Genomic DNA, 19,644 nt, shown 5'->3' with positions numbered 1-19,644 from the left:
TCTGTACAATTATAGTTTAGCCAGACCAATGCGTTTTTATATGATTTGGCAGGGTTTTAATTGTAATATTTAATATACTCAGGTATATTCACATCATAAATCCCACTGTCGGTCTTTATATTTCAACTTGTTCTTTACCAATATCATGTCTCCACCAGAAAACTCTTCAGCTCAGCGGCTGTTGTTCTCTATCAGTAACACTTGATTTGCTCATTTTATGTCTCCGCATGATGAAGAACATGTGATACAGGCAAAAGCTCCACAAGTGCTGTTTTCAAGGATAGTAATAAGACAGAAGAAGACAGAAGTTTATTATTCCTGGAGGGAATTTTTGAGCCAGATATTTATTAGAAAAGAAAATTATGTAACATGAAAATAAATGCAATTGCATAATAGAAAGCAATAAAATACAAGATATTACTAAAAATGAATATGAATGAACAATAAGTAGGCCTAAGGTAAGACTAGAATAGAAAGGCACCGAGTATACTGGACATTAGTCTGAGGTACAAACATAATATTACACATGGAAATGAAATATTTCTCCTGAAAAATTTAATATTAGGCATGAACTTGAAATATTGCTCCTGTAAAATTAGATATTACACACAAAACTGATATACTACACCTGAAATACTTCAGTTTCTAAGATATTACCATAATACACACAAAAAATGAAATCTCACACGTGTAATTGAAATATTGCTGCTGAAAAATTAAATATTACACCTGAAATAAGGAAAAATGCACATTATATTGACATAGTGTACACAGAACTGAAATATAAATATTAGAGAACTGTAAATAACATTGGTATTATTGTTGAGATTAAAGTGGTTTATTTTTTTAAAGGTTGGAGGAGAAACTGAGCTAATTCAGTTTTCTGATGAAGCCTGTAAAACACAACTAAAAGCCAGATTATCAAAATGTTTTAATAAATCAATGAGGTCCAGACAGCTTTATAATAAGTCTCCTGTATAAACGGGTGGTACTGATGGTGAAGTGTGACCCCGTGGTGTGTGTTTCATGTTGGGGCTTCAGGACAGATGTGTGACACGTGTGGTCCGTTGCTGCAGTGTGTGTGTGTGTGTGTGTGTGTGTGTCAGTGTGTGTGTCAGTGTGTGTGTTGCTGGCCTGCCTGCCAGAGAGGGGAGTCGAGAGCTCTGCTGGGAACTACATGGTGCTCAATTTTTCAAGATGTCGTCGCTGGAACAGAGGCTGTCGCGAATCGAGGAGAAACTAAAGCAGGAAAATGAAGAAGCTCGCCGGAGAATCGACCTCAACATCGACATGAGTCCGCAGCGATCACGTCCGAGGCCGAGTGAGTGTCCACCGGGGAGGACCGGGGTGTCGGTAACGGCCAGAATAGCAGGGGGAAAGATCGGAGAGGCGGAGGGAGGGAAGGGAAGGAGTGGGGGTGTTTGCGCTGCTCCTAGCTACCAGCTACATGCTAACAGGCTAGCTACATAAACAAACACCGACTCGGCTCGGTCCGCCGGTTTTACTGTCAAAACACGCGTTTAACGAGCGGCGCAGTTTCTGTCGTGAGTAACGTGAGGCAGGATTTTGAAAAAACGAAGCGCTGTCATGAAATATCTCGCTGGCAGTCACGTCCCGAAATCTGTTTTGATTCTGTCCTGTCAAACATGCTAGGCTAGCGGGCTAGCAGCGGCAGTGATAGTCTGTGGCAGGCCCAGCGTCAGTTTGAAATTTTCATGTAGTTTCCAGTTTCCTTATTAAATATTTTGGACTTGCCATTTATCCCCACCTTACCTATAGGCACATGTAATCAATAAGCAGCCTGTTTGCGTGTGACTTTTGCGGCAGAGTCGGTTTTTATTGCCATTTTTAGGTCCTTGACGAAACACACGCTAATTTGTGGAAGCTATGTAACGTTAGCTAACGTTGAACATACGTTCGCTGCTGCTAGCGCTAGCGGTGATTTAAACCAGACTGCTGCTTCATATATGACTAAAACGCCAATTTGTTGATGGCTAAAGGTTTCAGTGAGGTGTTATAGGAGCTGGTGAGGCACCAATGTTGGGCCCTGGAGGAGAAAACTCAGCCAGGCTGCTTCAGAAAGGAGCAACTTTGCTGTGCTGTGTAACATCCAGACCAACACTGAGGTGCACACACACAGGAAGGTCTTCATCATCTCATCAGTGTCATAGTGAACTTCTAAAACCGGTGGCTGACCATTCTTCCCCCACAGATCATCCCTTCTTGTTCGTTCATGTAGGCTCAAGACCACATACCTGCTTTTTTTCCCTCATTGCTTTTTGTCTTGAGACATGTTTTGTGAAGTTGTATTAAAGAAGAATGTGAATGAATCTCATGAGAAGACCAAAACCAACAGATCCTACAAACAGATATATGAATCTGGATGAGAAAGCCCGTGCCTCTGTAATATACACCTAAAAAAATCTGGCTCAGATACAGACTAGCTAGATCTGTAATTACCTCAGATACAGATCAGATAATGACACAATCACTTTTTTCTTTTGTATTCTCGGTTAAGTTAAAAGTCAGCATTTGCATTGCACACAGCGTACCACTGAAGCAATTTTGTTGCACCAACAATCTGTAGCCTGGAGTCTCATGCAGTGACTCATACGCATTTTAAAATGTCGAAAAACGAAAGCACTGCTGTCTGTTTGGTACTCCGAGTGTTGGTGTTAGAGGAGAAAAAGTTTGATGGATGCAATGACAGGCTCCAGTGTCTTTTACATGTGTACACAGGCGCTGTAGTTAATTTGGAGTTGACGGACACCATCCTGCTGCTGTAAAATACACATTTGAGCACCAAATTAACAGTTGAAAATGGTTCCCCGACAAATATTTACTCCCGTATGGGTGACGTTTGTTAAACGCTGCAGTGCTCAGCTGTGGTAGGACATCACTGGGCCTTTTTATTTAGACGTTTTAATTCATTAGGACTCGGTGTTCTCGGGGCTGAGTGCCACAGACACGGTTGGAAATGACTAAGAGGCGGCGTGGTGTGGCGTTTAGTTGCTTTTGGTCTTAATGAGATTTGTAGACAATCAGACAAAGAGAGAAAAAAAAAGACTTATTATTTGAATTACTTTGAGTTCTGTTCATGTGTGAAGACAAGTGAATTGTAGAAATCTGTGTGTTTTTTTTCTGTTTGTTACATGATGGAGTGTGTGTGTGTGTGTGTGTGTGTGTGTGTGTGTGTGTGTGTGTGCGATCGTCTCAGTAGAACACTGCAGTAATGTGCGTGTGTGTGTATATTTTCTTTCCTCTGTTTAGTCATCGTGATCCAGCTCAGTCCTGCTCCAGCCCCTTCCCAGCGTGCAGGTATCATTCAATCCATCGCTCTCTCTGCCACTGCACTCCCCCCTCCGTCCCTCCATCCATCCCTCCTCACCCTCCAACACCTGTACCCCCCATCATACCGTCCACCTCCTCCTCCTCCATCTTCTCTTTCTGATCTTTTTTCCATTTGTACCACCCCGTCAGAGAAAATCCCAGGCAGGTCCCCACATTCGTACTAATTTAGTTTTGACCTTGCCAGTTCAGCCTAATTGGCTCTCAATGTCACGGCTTCCCTTAGGTTTAGCATTTTTACGCACATTTCTGAAATCTAGTGTCTATAAAGGTCAGACTGTTCAGAAAACAATTCCATTTACAAATATCTGTGGAAGCCTGTTTAATCTGACCAACCACTTTTCTGTCTCGATGATTGTTTGAGTCCCATGAAGAAGAAATTGTAGTTTCAAAGATATGGATTAAGCACCACGTATAAGCGTCAAATTCTCATTCCTTTCAAATGTCCTGCAATGCAACACTTTGTCTCGCACTTAGCTGTTAATTTTACGACTTAATCCGTGTTGATGAAACCAGTCCTTGACCAGTGCGGATATTTTAGCTCAGCGGTTATTTACACCTCCTCTAAACTCACATCCTCTCTCCATCTTTCCATCTCTACTCCCCCTTTCTGTACGTGTGTGCATCTGTGCCAGTGGCAGGGCAGTGTTGGTATGTGTTGATGTCCACAGTGTGTGTGTGTCTGGTGTGTGTGTGAGTGTGTGTGTGGACGTGTCAGATGATTAACCTTTGTTTTGCTGGAGGCAGAGAATCACGGTGCATGTGGCTTTTCTGCACGGCACGATGTTTTGGGTTGTGTTTTGTTTGACACAGTCTCTAATCCAGCATCCCCACTGGTCCGTCTGCAGGAGTGCTGCGAACACTCCGGCTTCTCTTTCTCTCTCCGTCTCTGTTTTCTTTGTGCCGACTGAAGACTTGCCTTCCTGTCCGAGTCTCACTGACTGTCTGTCCGACTTCCAGCTTCGTCTGTGCTATGCAGTTTTGGCCGAATTTCTACTCCCTCTCTCTCTCTCTCTCTCTCTCACATCGGACTGTTTGATGCTGTTTGTCTGTTTTTCATCTTCTGGCACCCTCCCCTTCCCTTTGCAGCGGCACTGTGTGAGCAGGAGGCAGTGCAGCAGCGCCTGCGAGTATCTGTGTTTGTGTATGTTCCCCCCTCCTCCCTCCTTCCTCGCTCTGTCTGCCCATCAATCCTCCCATCCGTCCATCTGGAGCCAGCCGAACTATGGAGATGCAATCTGTGCCAAAGACTGCCTGAGTCTTCCTTCCTCTCCACACTAACCCCTCTTCCCCTCCACTAACTGATTCTCCCCTTACAGGCTGATCCATCCAGGTGACTCATGGATTCAAACACCCACCGGCACCCTCACAGAAGTTGCCAGCCTGCCACAACAAAAATATTATTAATTAGAATCATAAAAGCTGCATGAAATGTTTTGCAAACTGGTTTTAGAACAACTGATGTGACATGGCTTATGAGTAGGGAGCTAAACTCTCAGCGTTCGTGGTCGTGGAGGTCATTGTAGCTGCTGACTTTCTGTCTGAGCATTTGGTTGCATGACAGATACTAACTCTACTTTGGATCGTTCTCCTGAAATTCTTTACCATATCTGTTTAAAAATAGGCCGGCGCTGGCTGGCTTACACATTCTCCTGATAGTACAAGGCTGGTGGAGTTTTAACATGACCTTTACCGCATGGTTACGACTCTATGGGGCTAGAAGCATGTCGCATCCTCTGCTGTGATTCTGGATTTCAGTTGCTCGTGAACGGCACCTTGAACTGTTGATTCGGTGTCCAGGGTTATGAGGTTATTTATAACGCAGCGAGGCTTTATATGAAAAATATTAGCTTTAATGGCAAGCTATGGTCTGTTCCAGCTTGGGTTTTATTTTCATTGCTGCGGCCGTTGGTTTTATCGGTTATGGTACCCTTGTGCTCACCGAAACTATTGCTGAGATGTGAAAACACAGCAACGTTTCTAAAACACGGTGCGGGTGAATTCCCAGGATGGACCAAACCAAAGTGGTAAAAGAAAGCTCTGTGTCCAATCATTAACTGGTTCACTAGTTGGATGTGCAACAAGGAATTATCAAGAACATTATGGCTGTTGGATTACTTTTAATTTCAAGTAATCTAGTAACTGTTGGTTTATTTACAACCTGCACCTCCAGTGAGCTCCCTGCTCGTGCTCATGTCCTTGTCAGTTTTTGTCATGTTGCTGCATTCTCACATCTCAGCAGCCACTTAAGTGAACAAAATGCTACAATAACTATTAAAACCAATGCTTGAGGCTTTTAAAACACTCCCCATGTTGTTTTACACTGTAGGTTTCCTTTTCAAACAAACTTCGGACATCCCTAAACTGAACCTCTTCCAAACTGTGGGCTAACTCTGCGCTGTCTCTCTCTCTGCCTGAGAATGGTGTTGCTTTTGCTCTGAGATAACCGTCCTGTTTGTTTTAACACTGGGTCGGGACATCGGCGAAACAAAAACAAAGCTGTAACTTTTTTTGGGGGGGGCAAAAAACAACAAGTTCATATGCTGGTTAAATACTCTTCAGGGTCTAGATAGCAGAGCTGTAGGGAGAGAACTCGGCGACCTCGCCAAGGCCAGCTTCTCCTGGGAAATAGCTTCCAGTCAGTGTCACACAGGATACGATAGAGCATGTTGTCGCATCATTAGACTCTTTTATTTAGTCATGTGTTGGGGGAAAAGAAAACCAAATTTCAAGAAGGAAAACACAAAGAAATGGTGAAACAAAGCTAACAACACATCACCACGTTTTGTATTCAAATCATTCAAATAATTGACTAAGAGAGTGCATGAATAAACATAACCATCTGACATGCTGGCCTCTGGTGGAAAACACACCAGTCACCTGTCTGTGTCTAATATGACATGTCCCCCCCCCCTCCCTCCTCCATCCCAGCGCTCCAGCTGCCCCTGGCCAACGATGGAGGCAGCCGCTCATCATCTTCAGAGAGCTCGCCTCAGCACCACCCCTACCCCAGCCGCCCACGACACATGCTCACCCTGCCCACGCCTCCGTACGGCCTGCAGAAGAGCCTAGAGAAGTACGTCGACTCTTTCCTGAGCAGAAAATAATTGAGGAACTGTATTTGTAGTAGTTTGTTTCTGTGTCATCCTTGTTGTCGAATGTCTTTCAAAAAGAATAGTCAATGCATTTTTCATTTAGAATAAAACACGAGTATCTGGTTTGGAAATGCTGCTCAACACCAACTCACATGTAAAGATAGCCACACAAGATGAGCGAGTGCAACATTTTAAGTAGAGAGGAGGCGTAAAGATGTTGACATGGTAAGGCTCACAGACGTCACAGAGTTTGTCTCCTGTTACATGTACTCGAACACAAACACCAGAGAGTGGAGCTCTATGAATCATGTTAAGAACTGTGGAGCCGCGTGCGGAGAGAGTGGGTGGACGAGATGTACAGAAACGCACAACAGCAGCCATTTATAAGTCAGAAGTCTCTGCAACACACGTCATGTAGCATTTGCTGACTGGCTGTTTTTTTTTGGTTTTTTTTGCCTCCACAGTGCAGAGATCGACCAGAAATTGCAGGAGATCATGAAACAGACGGGTTATCTAAAGATCGACGGTCAGGTGAGACATGTGTTGTAGTTCAGTTCCTGACATGACAACGCACAAGTTCAAACATGATCGGGATTTTTTCTTTGTGTCAACAAAGACGAAAACCAACAGTGAATTGATTCTTCTAACAAATTGTAGTTAAAGCCCCAATATAGCCTGTAAATGGAGTGAGTTGTTGTTCTAAAGCTTTTCATACAGCATCAGTAAGCCACACTTTTACCCCGGCTATGTTCCTTTGTTACGTTGAATGTGGGCATTGTGAGCATATCCCACGTACACCATCCTGCTGACATAAATCCTCCAAGACCAATACATGTGTGTTTATTGAGGCTATTCATAAATAAAGCCATTTTTGTGACCTTCTCTGTTCCGTTGGGCTGATTGCTACAAACAGGAAAAGCGATGAGAGACTTGCAAACACAATATTGGGTTTTTTTGGTCATGATACTTGTTCCTTTTATAGAGGACTGTTTTCTCCTTCATGCAGGAATAGAACTTTAGCCATAAGGAAACTGCAGCTAAGCCAGATTTATCCTTTAAAACAGCCCGACTCCTACTCAGAAACTAAACCCCTGAATTAAGTTTTTAACACTTATTTGTTCTCCTAAATAGTCAGAAAGAAAACAATTATTTTTAACTACAAATGAACAACCCCTGTCTCATAAGCACAGACGCTATTGTTAAACCAAGTCAAGGTTAAAATCCTATGAAAGCAAACATCAACACTGCTGCTGTGTCCTTCAGCAGAGCTCAGACTATCAGCCCTCTGCTGTCTGCTTTTTCTTTTTCACAATGAACACATCATCAGGAAAACCATCAGCAACCTTGATGTGTTTGTTGTTTTGTCTAATAGTCGCTGGTCTTATTTAGTTTGTGTGTTTTTGCCCTTTTCCAGCCTCCGGGTCCAGTTTCATAGTCGGCGCTAGTCGTGGTTTGAAGATGCTCGAGAAAATGATGTGACTCATTACTGCTCTCCAGTTTGTTTTTTTGCTTCCTCTCATTAGCCCAGAGGGGCTGTTGCATCATGACTCAATGAGATGTCACTAACTGCATCACAGTCACCAATGACTTATTTTTAACGAAGCAGGGAAAATTATGCATCTTCCCACTGTGTGCTGGTATTCTTTAGTCATGGCCGATGGGGGAGCAGCTTAATTACAGATCAAAACATTTGCTACTAAATGGGGTTTACTTTTGCTGTATGATGCAGAATGTTAGAACAGACCTCTTTACTCTATTTTCAGGTTGGAAGAGTTTGCGTAGAAAGACGTATGTAACGTTTAATTTGCTCGTGGCTTCCACAGCGGTATCCAGCGGAGGTAACAGACCTGATCAGTGAGGGGGAGATCGGCAGCGGGACTTGTGGACAGGTCTTCAAAGTGCGATTCAAGAAGACAGGCCATGTCATTGCTGTGAAAGTAAGACTCCTGCTCTCACCTGTTCACTGCTCACACTATCATATTCTGTCGCATCCACTGGTTAATGTACACGGTCAGACAAGTAGACAGGTAGAAAATCAAAAGAACAAGATGAACCTCTGTTATGTGATCACTTCTACTGCCTTCATACAGCCAAATTCACAATATTGTTGTGCTTATTTCCAGTTGAATTTTCTGTTTCTCTTGTCAGACAGTTTTGATTGAGTATAACATTTGACAGCGTGTTGATCTGCAGTCTTTCACGAGCAGCTGTAGATAAAATCATCACTTGACAACATCATAAGACAAAATAAAGAAAGTACACTTTGATACTTGAGTGATATTGGCAGCAGTGACATTCAATATGATTGATGGCATCTGCGACAAAAGTACAGCCTCTGAAATGTTTCCAGAGGAGATCAAACCCACAGCAGATTGGTGATGCAGTCTAACAGCAGCCAGATGCTCTCAATCTTATGCTCACATAGAAAACATTAATATTTTTGTTGCTGTTGCTATTATTTTACTACTGATTTGATTCGTTGGGGTGCTGGCGTGCTAAAATGTGGATCTCAAATCACGTGTAATTTATTTAATATATTCCTCCTTTTTATTTTTCATCCTGGTTTTGAATCTTTTATTCCTCGTGTTATTTAACGGATCTCTATTAGCCTGAGCTGTTCTCGTTGAAAGCCGTCCTGAGATTCATGATTACAAACAAATGCATTTGAGGCTAAATCTAGAGAAGGAAATAATGATGTGACTCATAACACATAAAAATCTAATAAGTAATGATGTAGATGGGCTACAGGTAGCTCGGTGGTTAGCACCGTTGCCTCGCAGCAAGAAGGTCGCTGGTTCACGTCCTGGTGAGGACACCTGGGATCTTTCTGTGTGGAGTTTGCATGTTCTCCCCGTGCAGTGTGGGTTCTCTCCGGGTTCTCCGGCTTCTTCCCACACAGTCCAAAAGCATGTTGAGGTTAATTGGTGATTCTAAATTGTCCGTAGCTGTGAATGTGAGTGTGCTTGGTTGTCTGGGATAGGCTCCAGCCCCCAGAGACCCTAATGAGGATTAAGCGGTGTATAGATAATTAATGATGTAGTTTCCTCAATAATGTCACTTGCAGTTTGAAGCTCTCTTTGTGTCACTGATGTATTTTTGATGAGGGTTGATAACAAGTTATAATAAGAAAACAGATCAGAAGTTTTAGGTCTGGGAAGACATAATTCTTACATGTGAGCGTTCACTCTAAACACTCGTGGTGTTTTCTTGCTTTTAAACTGTGCTGTAAAGTATTTAGGTTGAGCAAAGAAGAAGCTAATAAACAGCAGCATACTGAGCTCAAGTATAGTATATAGGAGCATCTCACTGGCTTGTTTTTTTCTTGTTTATACCAGAGGACAAGAACATTTTAATAACGTCTCCCTGCAGTGAGCGTAAAGACACAGATTCTCTAACCTCAGCCATTATGATCAAAGTTCAACAGGAGCTTGAGGCTCCCCCCTGCAGAGTCTCCGGTTCTTATTTTCTTTTGTGTTTTAATTGTCTCTAGTTTACCAACACAGTGGCATTAACAGCCCCACAGAACAGCCCCTCTGTTGAAGAGATGACTTAATTGTAGCCATCCAAGCTGTTTAACAATTATACAGTCAATCAGTTCACCAGAGGAGTCTGTGTGTTGTGATTTCCTAATCGCTTGTTTCTTAACTGCACACGCAGCGTGGTATCTTTCATTGTATCTGTGTGTGTCCCCAGCAAATGCGTCGTACGGGAAACAAAGACGAGAACAAAAGGATCCTGATGGACCTGGATGTGGTGCTGAAGAGTCATGACTGTCCTTACATCATCCAGTGCTACGGCGCCATAGTGACCAACGTGGGTGTCCCTAAAATACTTCACTGTTTGTATTCTTAACAGTTAAATTATAGTGCAGGAAATTCAGTGTTGTTCCCTAGAACGCCACAACAGCCAGCTCAGGTTTATGTTATATATTTGCACCCAGTGTGAGTCTTTTATTTTAGTAAACTCCCTTCCGTAACTCAACTGGTTAAAGCTGGATGTATGCGTGTGTGTTTGTTTGTATACATGTACAGACGGATGTATTCATTGCCATGGAGCTGATGGGAACATGTGCTGAGAAGCTGAAGAAACGAATTCAGGGCCCCATCCCAGAGCGAATCCTCGGAAAGATGACAGTGGCAGTAAGTTGCAGAAACATGCACAGATGGCCAAGTGTAGCAACGCCGACTTGTTTGTTTTGTTCTTACAGATTTCACTTTGTGTGTCTGCTTCAGATAGTGAAAGCTTTGTTGTACCTGAAAGAGAAACACGGTGTCATCCACCGGGACGTCAAACCCTCCAACATCCTCCTGGACGCTAAAGGTCAGATCAAACTGTGCGACTTTGGCATCAGCGGACGCCTCGTCGACTCCAAGGCCAAGACTCGCAGTGCCGGCTGTGCTGCCTACATGGCGGTGAGTGAAGTCCCACTTTGTCTCTTTCAGTTCAATTGAATTAGGCTGCATCATCTTGCGCAGAGCAACCGAGGATAACACAATAACAGGCTATGAGCCCTTATAAACTAATTTTTGTCTCCGAATGACCAAACTACAAACTAAGTGTGACGGAAACAGAGAGGAGAGCATCATGTCTTTTTCTGTTCTCTGCTCTGACACTCTGACCTCTTGTATAAATGAAATCAGCTCAGATATGTTTCAAACTTTCACTGTGTGGAAATGTTTTAATGTCACAGATGATGGAAAAGAGTAAAACCTGAGACTCGACATTGCAGGTTGTGTTGAAAGAACACCAAGTAATTCTGTAAATCAAAGGTTAAATTAAAATACAGAACCCTTCCCAGACTCAGTCGATGGTATCAGAAGTCCCAGTTGACACAGTTGCTCACACTGATGTCTTAAACTCAGCGTTGCCTGTTTTTATATTCTTGCAGCCTGAAAGGATAGACCCTCCAGATCCCACCAAACCCGATTATGACATCCGAGCAGACGTGTGGAGCCTCGGCATCTCCCTGGTGAGTCTGTCGTCATTTTCACAGTATGAAGTGTTAGTTTGAGTTTCTGTTCTAACTGATGTGCGGCGTCATTTGTTTTTTGTTGTCTCTGTAATAATATTTATATTACAAAATGTAGAGGACTTTCACATTAAGCATAATGTATATAGTGTTGCTGAAAACTGAAGAAATGTGCAACAAAAATTCAAATGATTTTATATTTACACAGCTGTTGTAATGCTCTGATATGATGCGAGGAATGTTGTAGTATGAGTTGTAATACTATGAGTAAAAGAAGAAGCAACAATAAGTGTATGATATCTATATAATCTTAAACCTGATGGCGTAAACACAGCATACACACACACACGGCATAAAGCTTTCAAGTATTGAACTTAAACCAGAGTTCACTGGTTTAGAAGGATTTGATTAGTTTAAAAGTTACTGATTAATTTTCAGAGACTAAATGATTCATCTCCAACTTGTTGTATCTCTAAAAAGAATTTAACACGCAGCACAATATCAAAGAATTGTTTTAACAATGAGTTATTAGTTAGAGATGAATGACCCTATGCAGAACTCATTATGAGCATGTGAGGAGGAGTGCTGCTGCTGCTGCTGCTGCTGCATGCGAGTTGATAAGAACGTCAACGACCTCAGAAATATTAAATCCCTTTTTAACTAAGTACTTCCTGGAACTAAACGAGAAACTAAAAGTGTGTTTGTTTTGATTGCACAAGTGTATCCATAAAGTAAATTGGTTTGTTATGACTAAAATGTCTCCTTGTGGATGTTGATGGCTTCCTTGTGTGCTCTAGGTGGAGCTGGCTACAGGACAGTTTCCCTACAAAAACTGTAAGACAGACTTTGAGGTTCTGACCAAAGTGCTGCAGGAAGATCCTCCTCTCCTGCCTCTCAGCATGGGTTTCTCCCTCGACTTCCAGTCCTTCGTCAAAGACTGGTGAGTTCACATCTCGCTCTGAGAAGCTTGTGGCCGAGACGCAGGTTTCCTAAATGTACCTAAAACAAGAACCGGATCTCGTGTGGAAGCTTCAGTGACCTGAGATCTCCCGCAACTGTGTCCGCATTCAGAAGTAAACTTAAAAGCATTTCTGTTCCGTCAGGCTTCTGATTCGTTATCATGGATGCATGAGCGCTGTGACGAATAACATTTTTGGGCTGTGGTGCTACGGTAGCAATCAGAAGTGAATCCTCAAAGCTTCTGAGAGAGGGTTGGAGTCCTTGTTCAATGGGATGACAGTTAATATAATAACGTGCTACATTAATGCTCCAGATGTTCCCAAACTGTATCCCTTACTCCTTAAGTATAAGTATAAATATTCAGAGCATTTGCAAAAATTATAGTCATGTGTAACAGCAGTGGATGAAATCAGGTTTGGTACCTACTGTGGACTATCAAACAAAAGCCTTCTGCTTAGAGACTTCAGGTAAGTTTTGATGTTTGTTTTGCCACCCTGGTAGACCAGTTTTAAACTGCCTTTGTTTTCTTATTGCTTAATTTAAAGTATTTCCACACAGCTTGTTTTCCCTTTGCTGGTCAAGGTGAACTGAAATGTGACGCCACTGGAATTGAAAGGAGTTTCAAGCACCTTAACTGACATATAGATCACCACATTTAAGTTTAAAAGTAGAAGTAAAGTTCAAGATTGTGCTGGCAAAAAAGGTGGTTTATTGTTAGTCTTGCTGTTCTTGTATTTTTATTATGAACGTTTATTGTACTGTAAGCGCCTTCATGTAAAATATGTCCTGTTTTCCTGTTAAAAAAAAAAAAAAAAAGGGCTACATAGATAAAACTACTTAAAATTCACTTACTGCAACTTTACTTTTGTGCGTTTCTCTCTCTACAGCCTCACAAAGGATCACAGAAAAAGGCCAAAATACCACCAACTGCTGGTAAGTCGCCATTTGTAATGAGAATTAAAAATATTAATGAGATCCACTAGAACTGCCTAAAGAACAAATGTAGTTAAACTCACCACTGTTCTGTTTTTCTTCTTCCTGATTATAGGAGCACAGTTTCATCCGGCGTTACGAGGTGCTGGAGGTGGATGTGGCTGGTTGGTTTCAGACGGTGATGGATCGCACCGAGTCGCCTCGCAGCAGCCAGTGTTACAGCCATCAGCACCAGCTCCACTCGCTCTTCAGTAGGTAGCCTAGCCTTTTCCAGCCCGGCGTTAGCTTAGCCGTACGCTAGACTAGCCTAGCTTTAGCTTTGCCAAGCCCAGACTCAGTCTGTTCTAGTCTAGCCGTTAGCAGCTACGTCTAGCGCTACACCCATCCTGCCTGTCCATCTGTCCACCGGAGAACCTGAAGAGCCCACGGAGGAGGGAGCGACGGAGATTTAATGGAGGACTCTGCATGGACAGATGGAGCGATGGACTGAGGTGGACCGGTAGGTCGATGACGGGTGGGTGCTGTTTATTAGCGTATTGAATTTGGACAGACAGACGTGGGGAGGAGGGGAAAGGTGCACACTGTAGTTAGCGTCATTCGTTACGTTTTGTCACACTATCATATCGCATCACATCACGGTGTGTGTAACAGCCACACACCTACATACAAACTGTGTGTGTGTCTTGTATGTGCTTTCACATTTCCTCCACTTTTCAGTAGTTTTTCCATCTATATGTCTGTTTCCAGCTTTGATCCAAGACATTGGATTAGACAACAGAGTAGTCACTACACACTGGAACAAAGCATCTGCTACTTTAGCCAACACAAGTTGTTCTTGTACATAAACGATATGGAGGACAAAAACAATGTTTGGTGCAATTATGATTCTTCAGGTGTTTCTACTATCACACATTCTCAGGCTGTATCTGTATGTAGATGTGTGTGTGTGTGTGTGTGTGTATGAGTGAGCATTTCCATGTGTGTACGTATGGATAAATATCAAGCAGGGCTCCAGACTAACTCTTTCACTGGTGCGACCAACTTTCTTACTTGCTAGCACCTCCTACCTTGTCACAGGCAAAACATATGACTTGCTGAACATTTTCTTATTGATAGACACTACAATTTACCGATGTTCCCTGAACACCCCTCTTTGCAGGCTGCAGTAGCTGCTGCTTGGTGGCTGCGGTGCGCTCAGACAGAATTGTGACCGAAAAGTACTTTGAAAAGAGTTAAACTGGGGCGTTCTAATGTCCGATTTGTCCAAGATGAAACCAAGTGATTTTTCTCTAAAATGCGGAGCACCTACATGCAAATGTAGGGGCGCTCCACATTTCATGAGAAGACTGTATTTTAAAATGTAAAAGTAGTAATGCTTTCCACTGCTGTAGTTAACACAGTAGCTGCCTGCAGTACAGCTGAATGATCATCATGCACTCGCACGAATGCAACCACTTGAAATTTCAACCCGCTCGCTCTCAAACAAATAGTCTGGAGCCCTGTCAAGACACACTCACTGGCTGTTGTTATTAAGTGAGGTTGTATTTCCTCGTCTTTTATTCACCTTCACACTACAGCTCTAACACACAAACGAGAACAAATTCATCTTGTTGGCTGTGTTTTTTTAAAATGTAAGGATAGTAATTCTTATTAATTTAGCTATGAAATATGTTAAAAGGCCATCGTTTTAATTTAGCAGCTGCATAATTGGGAAAAAATAACGAAAAAGAACTACAAAAAAATTAGTGTTGCGTTGTAGCTTTGAAGAAAACGAATCGCGAGTGGGTTTTTTAATATGAGAGAAGGGCGTTTTAAGAGAAGGAGGAGGAGAAGAGATGAGGCGCCGACGGGCTTCATGAACTCTGACGGGAAAAGCAGAAGAGGGGAGTTGTACGCTCACTGATAACCGTTTGGAAGACTTCATAACCGTTACTAGTGTGAGAACTGAGAGAAAGGTCGGAGGGGGAAAAAAAATGGGAGCAGAGTGCTTTTTCATCGAGACGGCAAAGAACAGGAGCTTATCTTGTACAAAGAATCTAAAAAAGGGGCTAGATGTTATGACCTGTGGAGCATTTCTTTACTTCACTCTCTGTTCGTCTACCTCGTCCTCTTCGTCCACCTCTCCGTCTGCCTCGGCTGTTTCCCGTGATGTAGCGCTCCACAGTGTTTCCAGACCAAAGGCTGCGTGTAGGCTGTTGTCGGTGGAGCCCAAGAGATTCCTTCAGATATTGAAAATCGACACAGGCGAGTGTGGATGAAGCAGTTTTTTGTGTTTTTAGAGGCTCGAGGAGGGGTGTCAGACTATCAGCCTGGGGGGACCTGCGAGATCCTGCCGCTGCTCACGTGTTCAGATTAAATCAGGCCCACAAATCAGTTTTTTTTACCCTACACATGTTTTTTCTCTTGGATTTCAAACTGTAAAGTAGTTACCTATTTACCTTTTTTCTTAATCAGTGTTTAAATGGTCAGAAAATCATAATGAAGAGTCCAGTTTCCAGAGTTTTGGGCTTTTTTTGTTTGTTTGTCCTACCTGTTTTTCATTTTAATATCATTTGAGACTAAAAACAAGTGTATTTTTGCTTTAGAGATGATGAAAAAGTACATCTATCGTCCACCTGTTTTGCAGAATACCTTTCAGCAAAGCAACTAATCCATTAATCAAGTAAAATAATTGTTGAAATATTGCTGCAGAAAACTCTTTTTTCTTTATTCCCAGGAGCAAACGCTGTAGCTAGCAGCCCCCCAGGCTATTCAGTTTAAAGACCCCCAAGCTTGAGGATTGTTCAGATGAGTGTGTCAGGCTGGAGGAATCAGGCGCACCTGAGCCGGTCAGCGTGTGTGAAGCTGCCATGTATAGATGTGTAGATGTACTCTGAGACAGACCGACTAGAGTCGTACTGCCTCCCCTCTCGGAGGGTCACAGCCAAAGCGTGCTAGATGTGCAGACTGTAACCTGCCACGCTCCGTCACACACCAAACCAAATCACCGCTAGACACAGAGGACTGAGGAGCAGCAACGACGGGGAGAGAGGAAACCGTTAAGTGTCAGAGAAAGGGAGAGAGAGAGAGAGAGATCTGGGGATGTTGTCGAGATGGCAGAGTGGAAACGACAGGAAAAGGAGAGGAGAGCACGGAGTGAGGAGCGAAGGAAGACGGCGAGGATAAAGAAAGTGGGATGACGAGTTAAAGAAAAGTCAGAGACAAGCTGGTTGACAGGAAGTGCGAGCGAGGAGAGGGAACAGGGAAGATCAGGACGGTGGAGCTCTGAGGCTAGCTGGATGTTGTAAAAAGCTTTCATGGTGATACACCAACGTACCAATTCTGATTTCTAGCTGGTGAGTTAGTGTGTCGTGTTTATGATGTGTACTGTTCTGTTCAAACTATGTTATTTATTTACATTGCTACTGCTGCTACTTTTTTTTATTGCTTTAGACGCTGCTGTCACTTTTTTTTTTTTTTTCTCCCCAAAGGACAAATACTTTATTCTTGTTCTTTTAAGCCAAATAAGTGAAATAATGCAATGTCTACACGTGTTACCAAATACAGAAGAGCAAGTCTGAAGAGAGCAAAAGCAAGTGAGAGCTAGTGGGATGGAGCAGAAGAGAACGTGCAGGGAGGTCGGCTTCACAAAAGTACTAACCCACGCAAAATGTAAACACACACACACGTCACCTCAAGCGTAGCTCTGTATGTAATGGATGTAGTTAATCGTTTATAACCCCCACACCACACTACAACTCTGTACAGCGTAGATACCATTAGAGGGGATGTCTGTCTGTCCAGATGCTCCGTGTCCGTCCATCGCTCCCTCTGTCCACAGGTCGCCCGCAAGCTTGACAACCTTGACAGTTCACACCAAAGGTGACCACAACTCAACGGAAATTGTTGTTCTTGTTATGACTATTGTTATCGACGTTATCATTGATTACTCTCAGCTATGATGTATATGAAATGTCTCTAGCTAGTGGGGGAGGAACGTGGTGGGGGTGCTGTATTATAGCAGCGCCGTGTATGTGTCATATAGCGTACAGGGGGAGACTGGTGCACGAACACACAAGCAGGGGCCGGGCAGCACAAGCAGCTGGCTCGCCCCTATGCTCAGCCAATCAGACACAGCGGCCTGCGTTCGGCTTCGTCTGGCTCTCTTTGGGTTACCTGCTTTCACCGAGTCCCGACGCGTTGGGTTTACCGACCCAGCTGTAACTCCTCAGAGGACAGCAACAAGTGTTATTACTCCATAGAATAAGTAAGGTTCAAGCTTAGTAATTGTAGCAGTTTAGGCTCGCATATCCGTTAGAGAGACACATTAGAGAAGCTCTAGACGCAGATATATCTTCACTTAAAGTTCAGAATTTGGGTCAAACTCCAAAAACACTAGATCCTGGGATATTTTTCAAAACGTACAAAGCTTCCTCCAGTACCATAATAAAAATAATACCCCTCATGAACCTGCAAAATCTTAACCCCGCCCCCTTATTTCAGATCAGATTCTCACATGTTCATTTCCCATTAAAACATCTGCAAGCATCCCCTTTGAATCCAGATGGCATTGTGGACTGTAAGCGTCATCCACACTGCTGAGCCAGGCAGCATAGGTCCCCATCAGTTCAACGTGAGCCAGCTTTGTGATGCAGAACCACCCGAGTCAATCCCAAAGACAGCTCGTGTCTCTTGGCGATGCAGGCCCCTGAGCAGACGTGGAGCCGGCAGAACTCCGTTAGCTCGGCCCTCGTCCGGTCTCGATCTGGAGACCAGATGCGAGCCGGGACTGATTCAAAAGCCACGGTTAACCTTCACCAGCGAGCGGATCCTTTTCCTGTTCGTGTAAACTCTCCAGATGACAGGGGTTCGGGGCTCCTCGTGACAGATCTGCTCAGCCTCCCCTGATCAAAAAATCCGTTGTACATAGACCTGAACCTGGTGCTCAGCATCCGGCAGCTGCTCTGCTCCGCCAGCGCAGCCGGAGGTGTCCTCGTTGGTGCAGTTTCAAATCTACTCGCCGTAGGAGACGGTGCACTCTCACTACGACATTTCAAACTCTTCTGTGTGTGTGTGCGCGCGTGTGTGTGTGCGTCTCGGCGAACTCGCGTCCACGGCTGGACCCAGTCTCCCACTGTCGAGGTTCTCTGTTATTAAGCTGATGTGTATTTTGTAAACACACACACTCGCTCCACCGTGCTGGTTTCCATTCAAACGACATCCGACAGTGTGTGTGTGTGACAGACAAAATATTACTAATCCACACACACACACACACCAAATGTATAAAGTCATCATCCTACACAGCCGATAGTGGCTTCATGTGTATATTAGCTTGTCGGGTGCGAGGCCAGCGGTGTGTAAAACCAGCTAGTCGGTAACTCGCACCTGGACACCGAGCGAGCGAGTGTGTGTGTGTTTGTGTGTGTGTGTGTCGTAACCCCATCTGTAAGTAAACCAAATATCATTTTCACTATGCAGTCATTCAAACCATGTCAGCTTGCTTCGGCGGAGGGAGAAAACAAAAAAAGAAACGCCTCCTTCCTGTACATACACAGATTTAAACTGGAGCGAGCGACGGTGCATTTCTTATTTTAAATTTTTTCCTCGTCGAGCCCCTCCCAGTGTGATTAACATCATCGCCGCCTTCAGCTAGTTCACAGAGAAAAAAGACAGAGCAAGAGATATGTTTTGAATGAGCTGACAAATATTTAAGGATTGTATTGGGGGTCTGGGGAGGGACGGGGGGTTAGACCTGGGGTTTGTAGTTTTTTGTTTTTGTGGGGGTGGGGGGGAGATACAGATCAATGCTGTAAAGTATATCAACTGCATGTTATTGTCACCGCTGTAACTGCCATTGTTTTGTTTTCTGTTTGTTGTTTTTTTCTTCTTCCAAGACAATGGTTGGTTGGGACGGGGATGCACAAAACTTTATCCTTATTTATGATTTTTACACATATAGTCTGTATTTTTTTGTTTTTGTTTTTTTGCAACAAAAAAAAAAGTTGAATTATTGTGTACTTAGGAAAAGACACACTTTTTTTTTTTTGCCTTTTTTTTTTGTAATGTCGACTTTGCAATATACTTTTTTCACTTTGGACCCATCACTAGTTGTCGAGGAGGAGGAGGAGGAGCTGTATCTTTATTAGCAGACAGTGTTTGTTAGAGAAAAAAAAAATGTCTCCACGTCCTGTTTTCCCCTTTTTTTTGTGCCGTTCTTTTCAGTTAGCTGTGTGAGAGAGTGTGTGATGTTTATTCGTCTACCAAAAGTCTTTATTGACGGTGATTATTATTATTATTAGCTTTTATTTTTGTCCATTGTTTTTTATCATTATGATTACTGTTTTTATTATTATTATT

General features: G+C 43.2%; 1 protein-coding gene and 1 long non-coding RNA gene across 3 annotated transcripts in view; one reads left to right on the top strand and one right to left on the bottom strand.

Annotated features, from left to right (window-relative positions):
• Positions 1-1,125: 1,125 nt before the first annotated feature.
• Positions 1,126-16,830, top strand: map2k7 (mitogen-activated protein kinase kinase 7). 2 transcript variants are annotated; one of them, XM_008291567.1, is made up of 12 exons: positions 1,126-1,321; positions 3,271-3,318; positions 6,280-6,424; positions 6,908-6,974; positions 8,267-8,380; positions 10,137-10,256; positions 10,475-10,582; positions 10,676-10,855; positions 11,332-11,412; positions 12,210-12,352; positions 13,260-13,305; positions 13,421-16,830. In XM_008291567.1, the coding sequence occupies exons 1-12, from the start codon at positions 1,198-1,200 to the stop codon at positions 13,562-13,564; spliced, it is 1,320 nt and encodes a 439-aa protein (XP_008289789.1). In that variant the 5' UTR covers positions 1,126-1,197; the 3' UTR covers positions 13,565-16,830. The 2 variants fall into 2 exon arrangements, with proteins under 2 accessions (XP_008289789.1, XP_008289790.1); XM_008291568.1 differs by lacking the exon at positions 3,271-3,318 and having other exon boundaries at positions 1,127-1,321.
• LOC103364444 (uncharacterized) overlaps positions 16,751-19,644 on the bottom strand; it is a 7,580-nt gene continuing 4,686 nt past the window's right edge. Inside the window, exon 2 of the long non-coding RNA XR_520546.1 lies at positions 16,751-19,586. This is a non-coding gene — a long non-coding RNA (uncharacterized LOC103364444). The remainder of the gene's footprint in view (positions 19,587-19,644) is intronic.

The sequence above is a fragment of the Stegastes partitus genome, unplaced genomic scaffold (genome assembly GCF_000690725.1).
Source record: "Stegastes partitus isolate 25-593 unplaced genomic scaffold, Stegastes_partitus-1.0.2 Scaffold750, whole genome shotgun sequence".
Taxonomy (NCBI): Eukaryota; Metazoa; Chordata; class Actinopteri; family Pomacentridae; genus Stegastes; species Stegastes partitus.
This window is presented reverse-complemented; position numbering and strand designations above follow the sequence as displayed.

What these genes read in the sequence shown, in the direction of transcription:
- map2k7 (XM_008291567.1), top strand. Translation starts at nt 1,198, where the DNA reads ATGTCGTCGCTGGAACAGAGGCTGTCGCGAATCGAGGAGAAACTAAAG. An exon ending in ATCTAAAGATCGACGGTCAG is followed by an intron (nt 6,975 to 8,266) that starts GTGAGACATGTG and finishes TGGCTTCCACAG; the next exon opens with CGGTATCCAGCGGAGGTAAC. An exon ending in CAAAATACCACCAACTGCTG is followed by an intron (nt 13,306 to 13,420) that starts GTAAGTCGCCAT and finishes TCCTGATTATAG; the next exon opens with GAGCACAGTTTCATCCGGCG.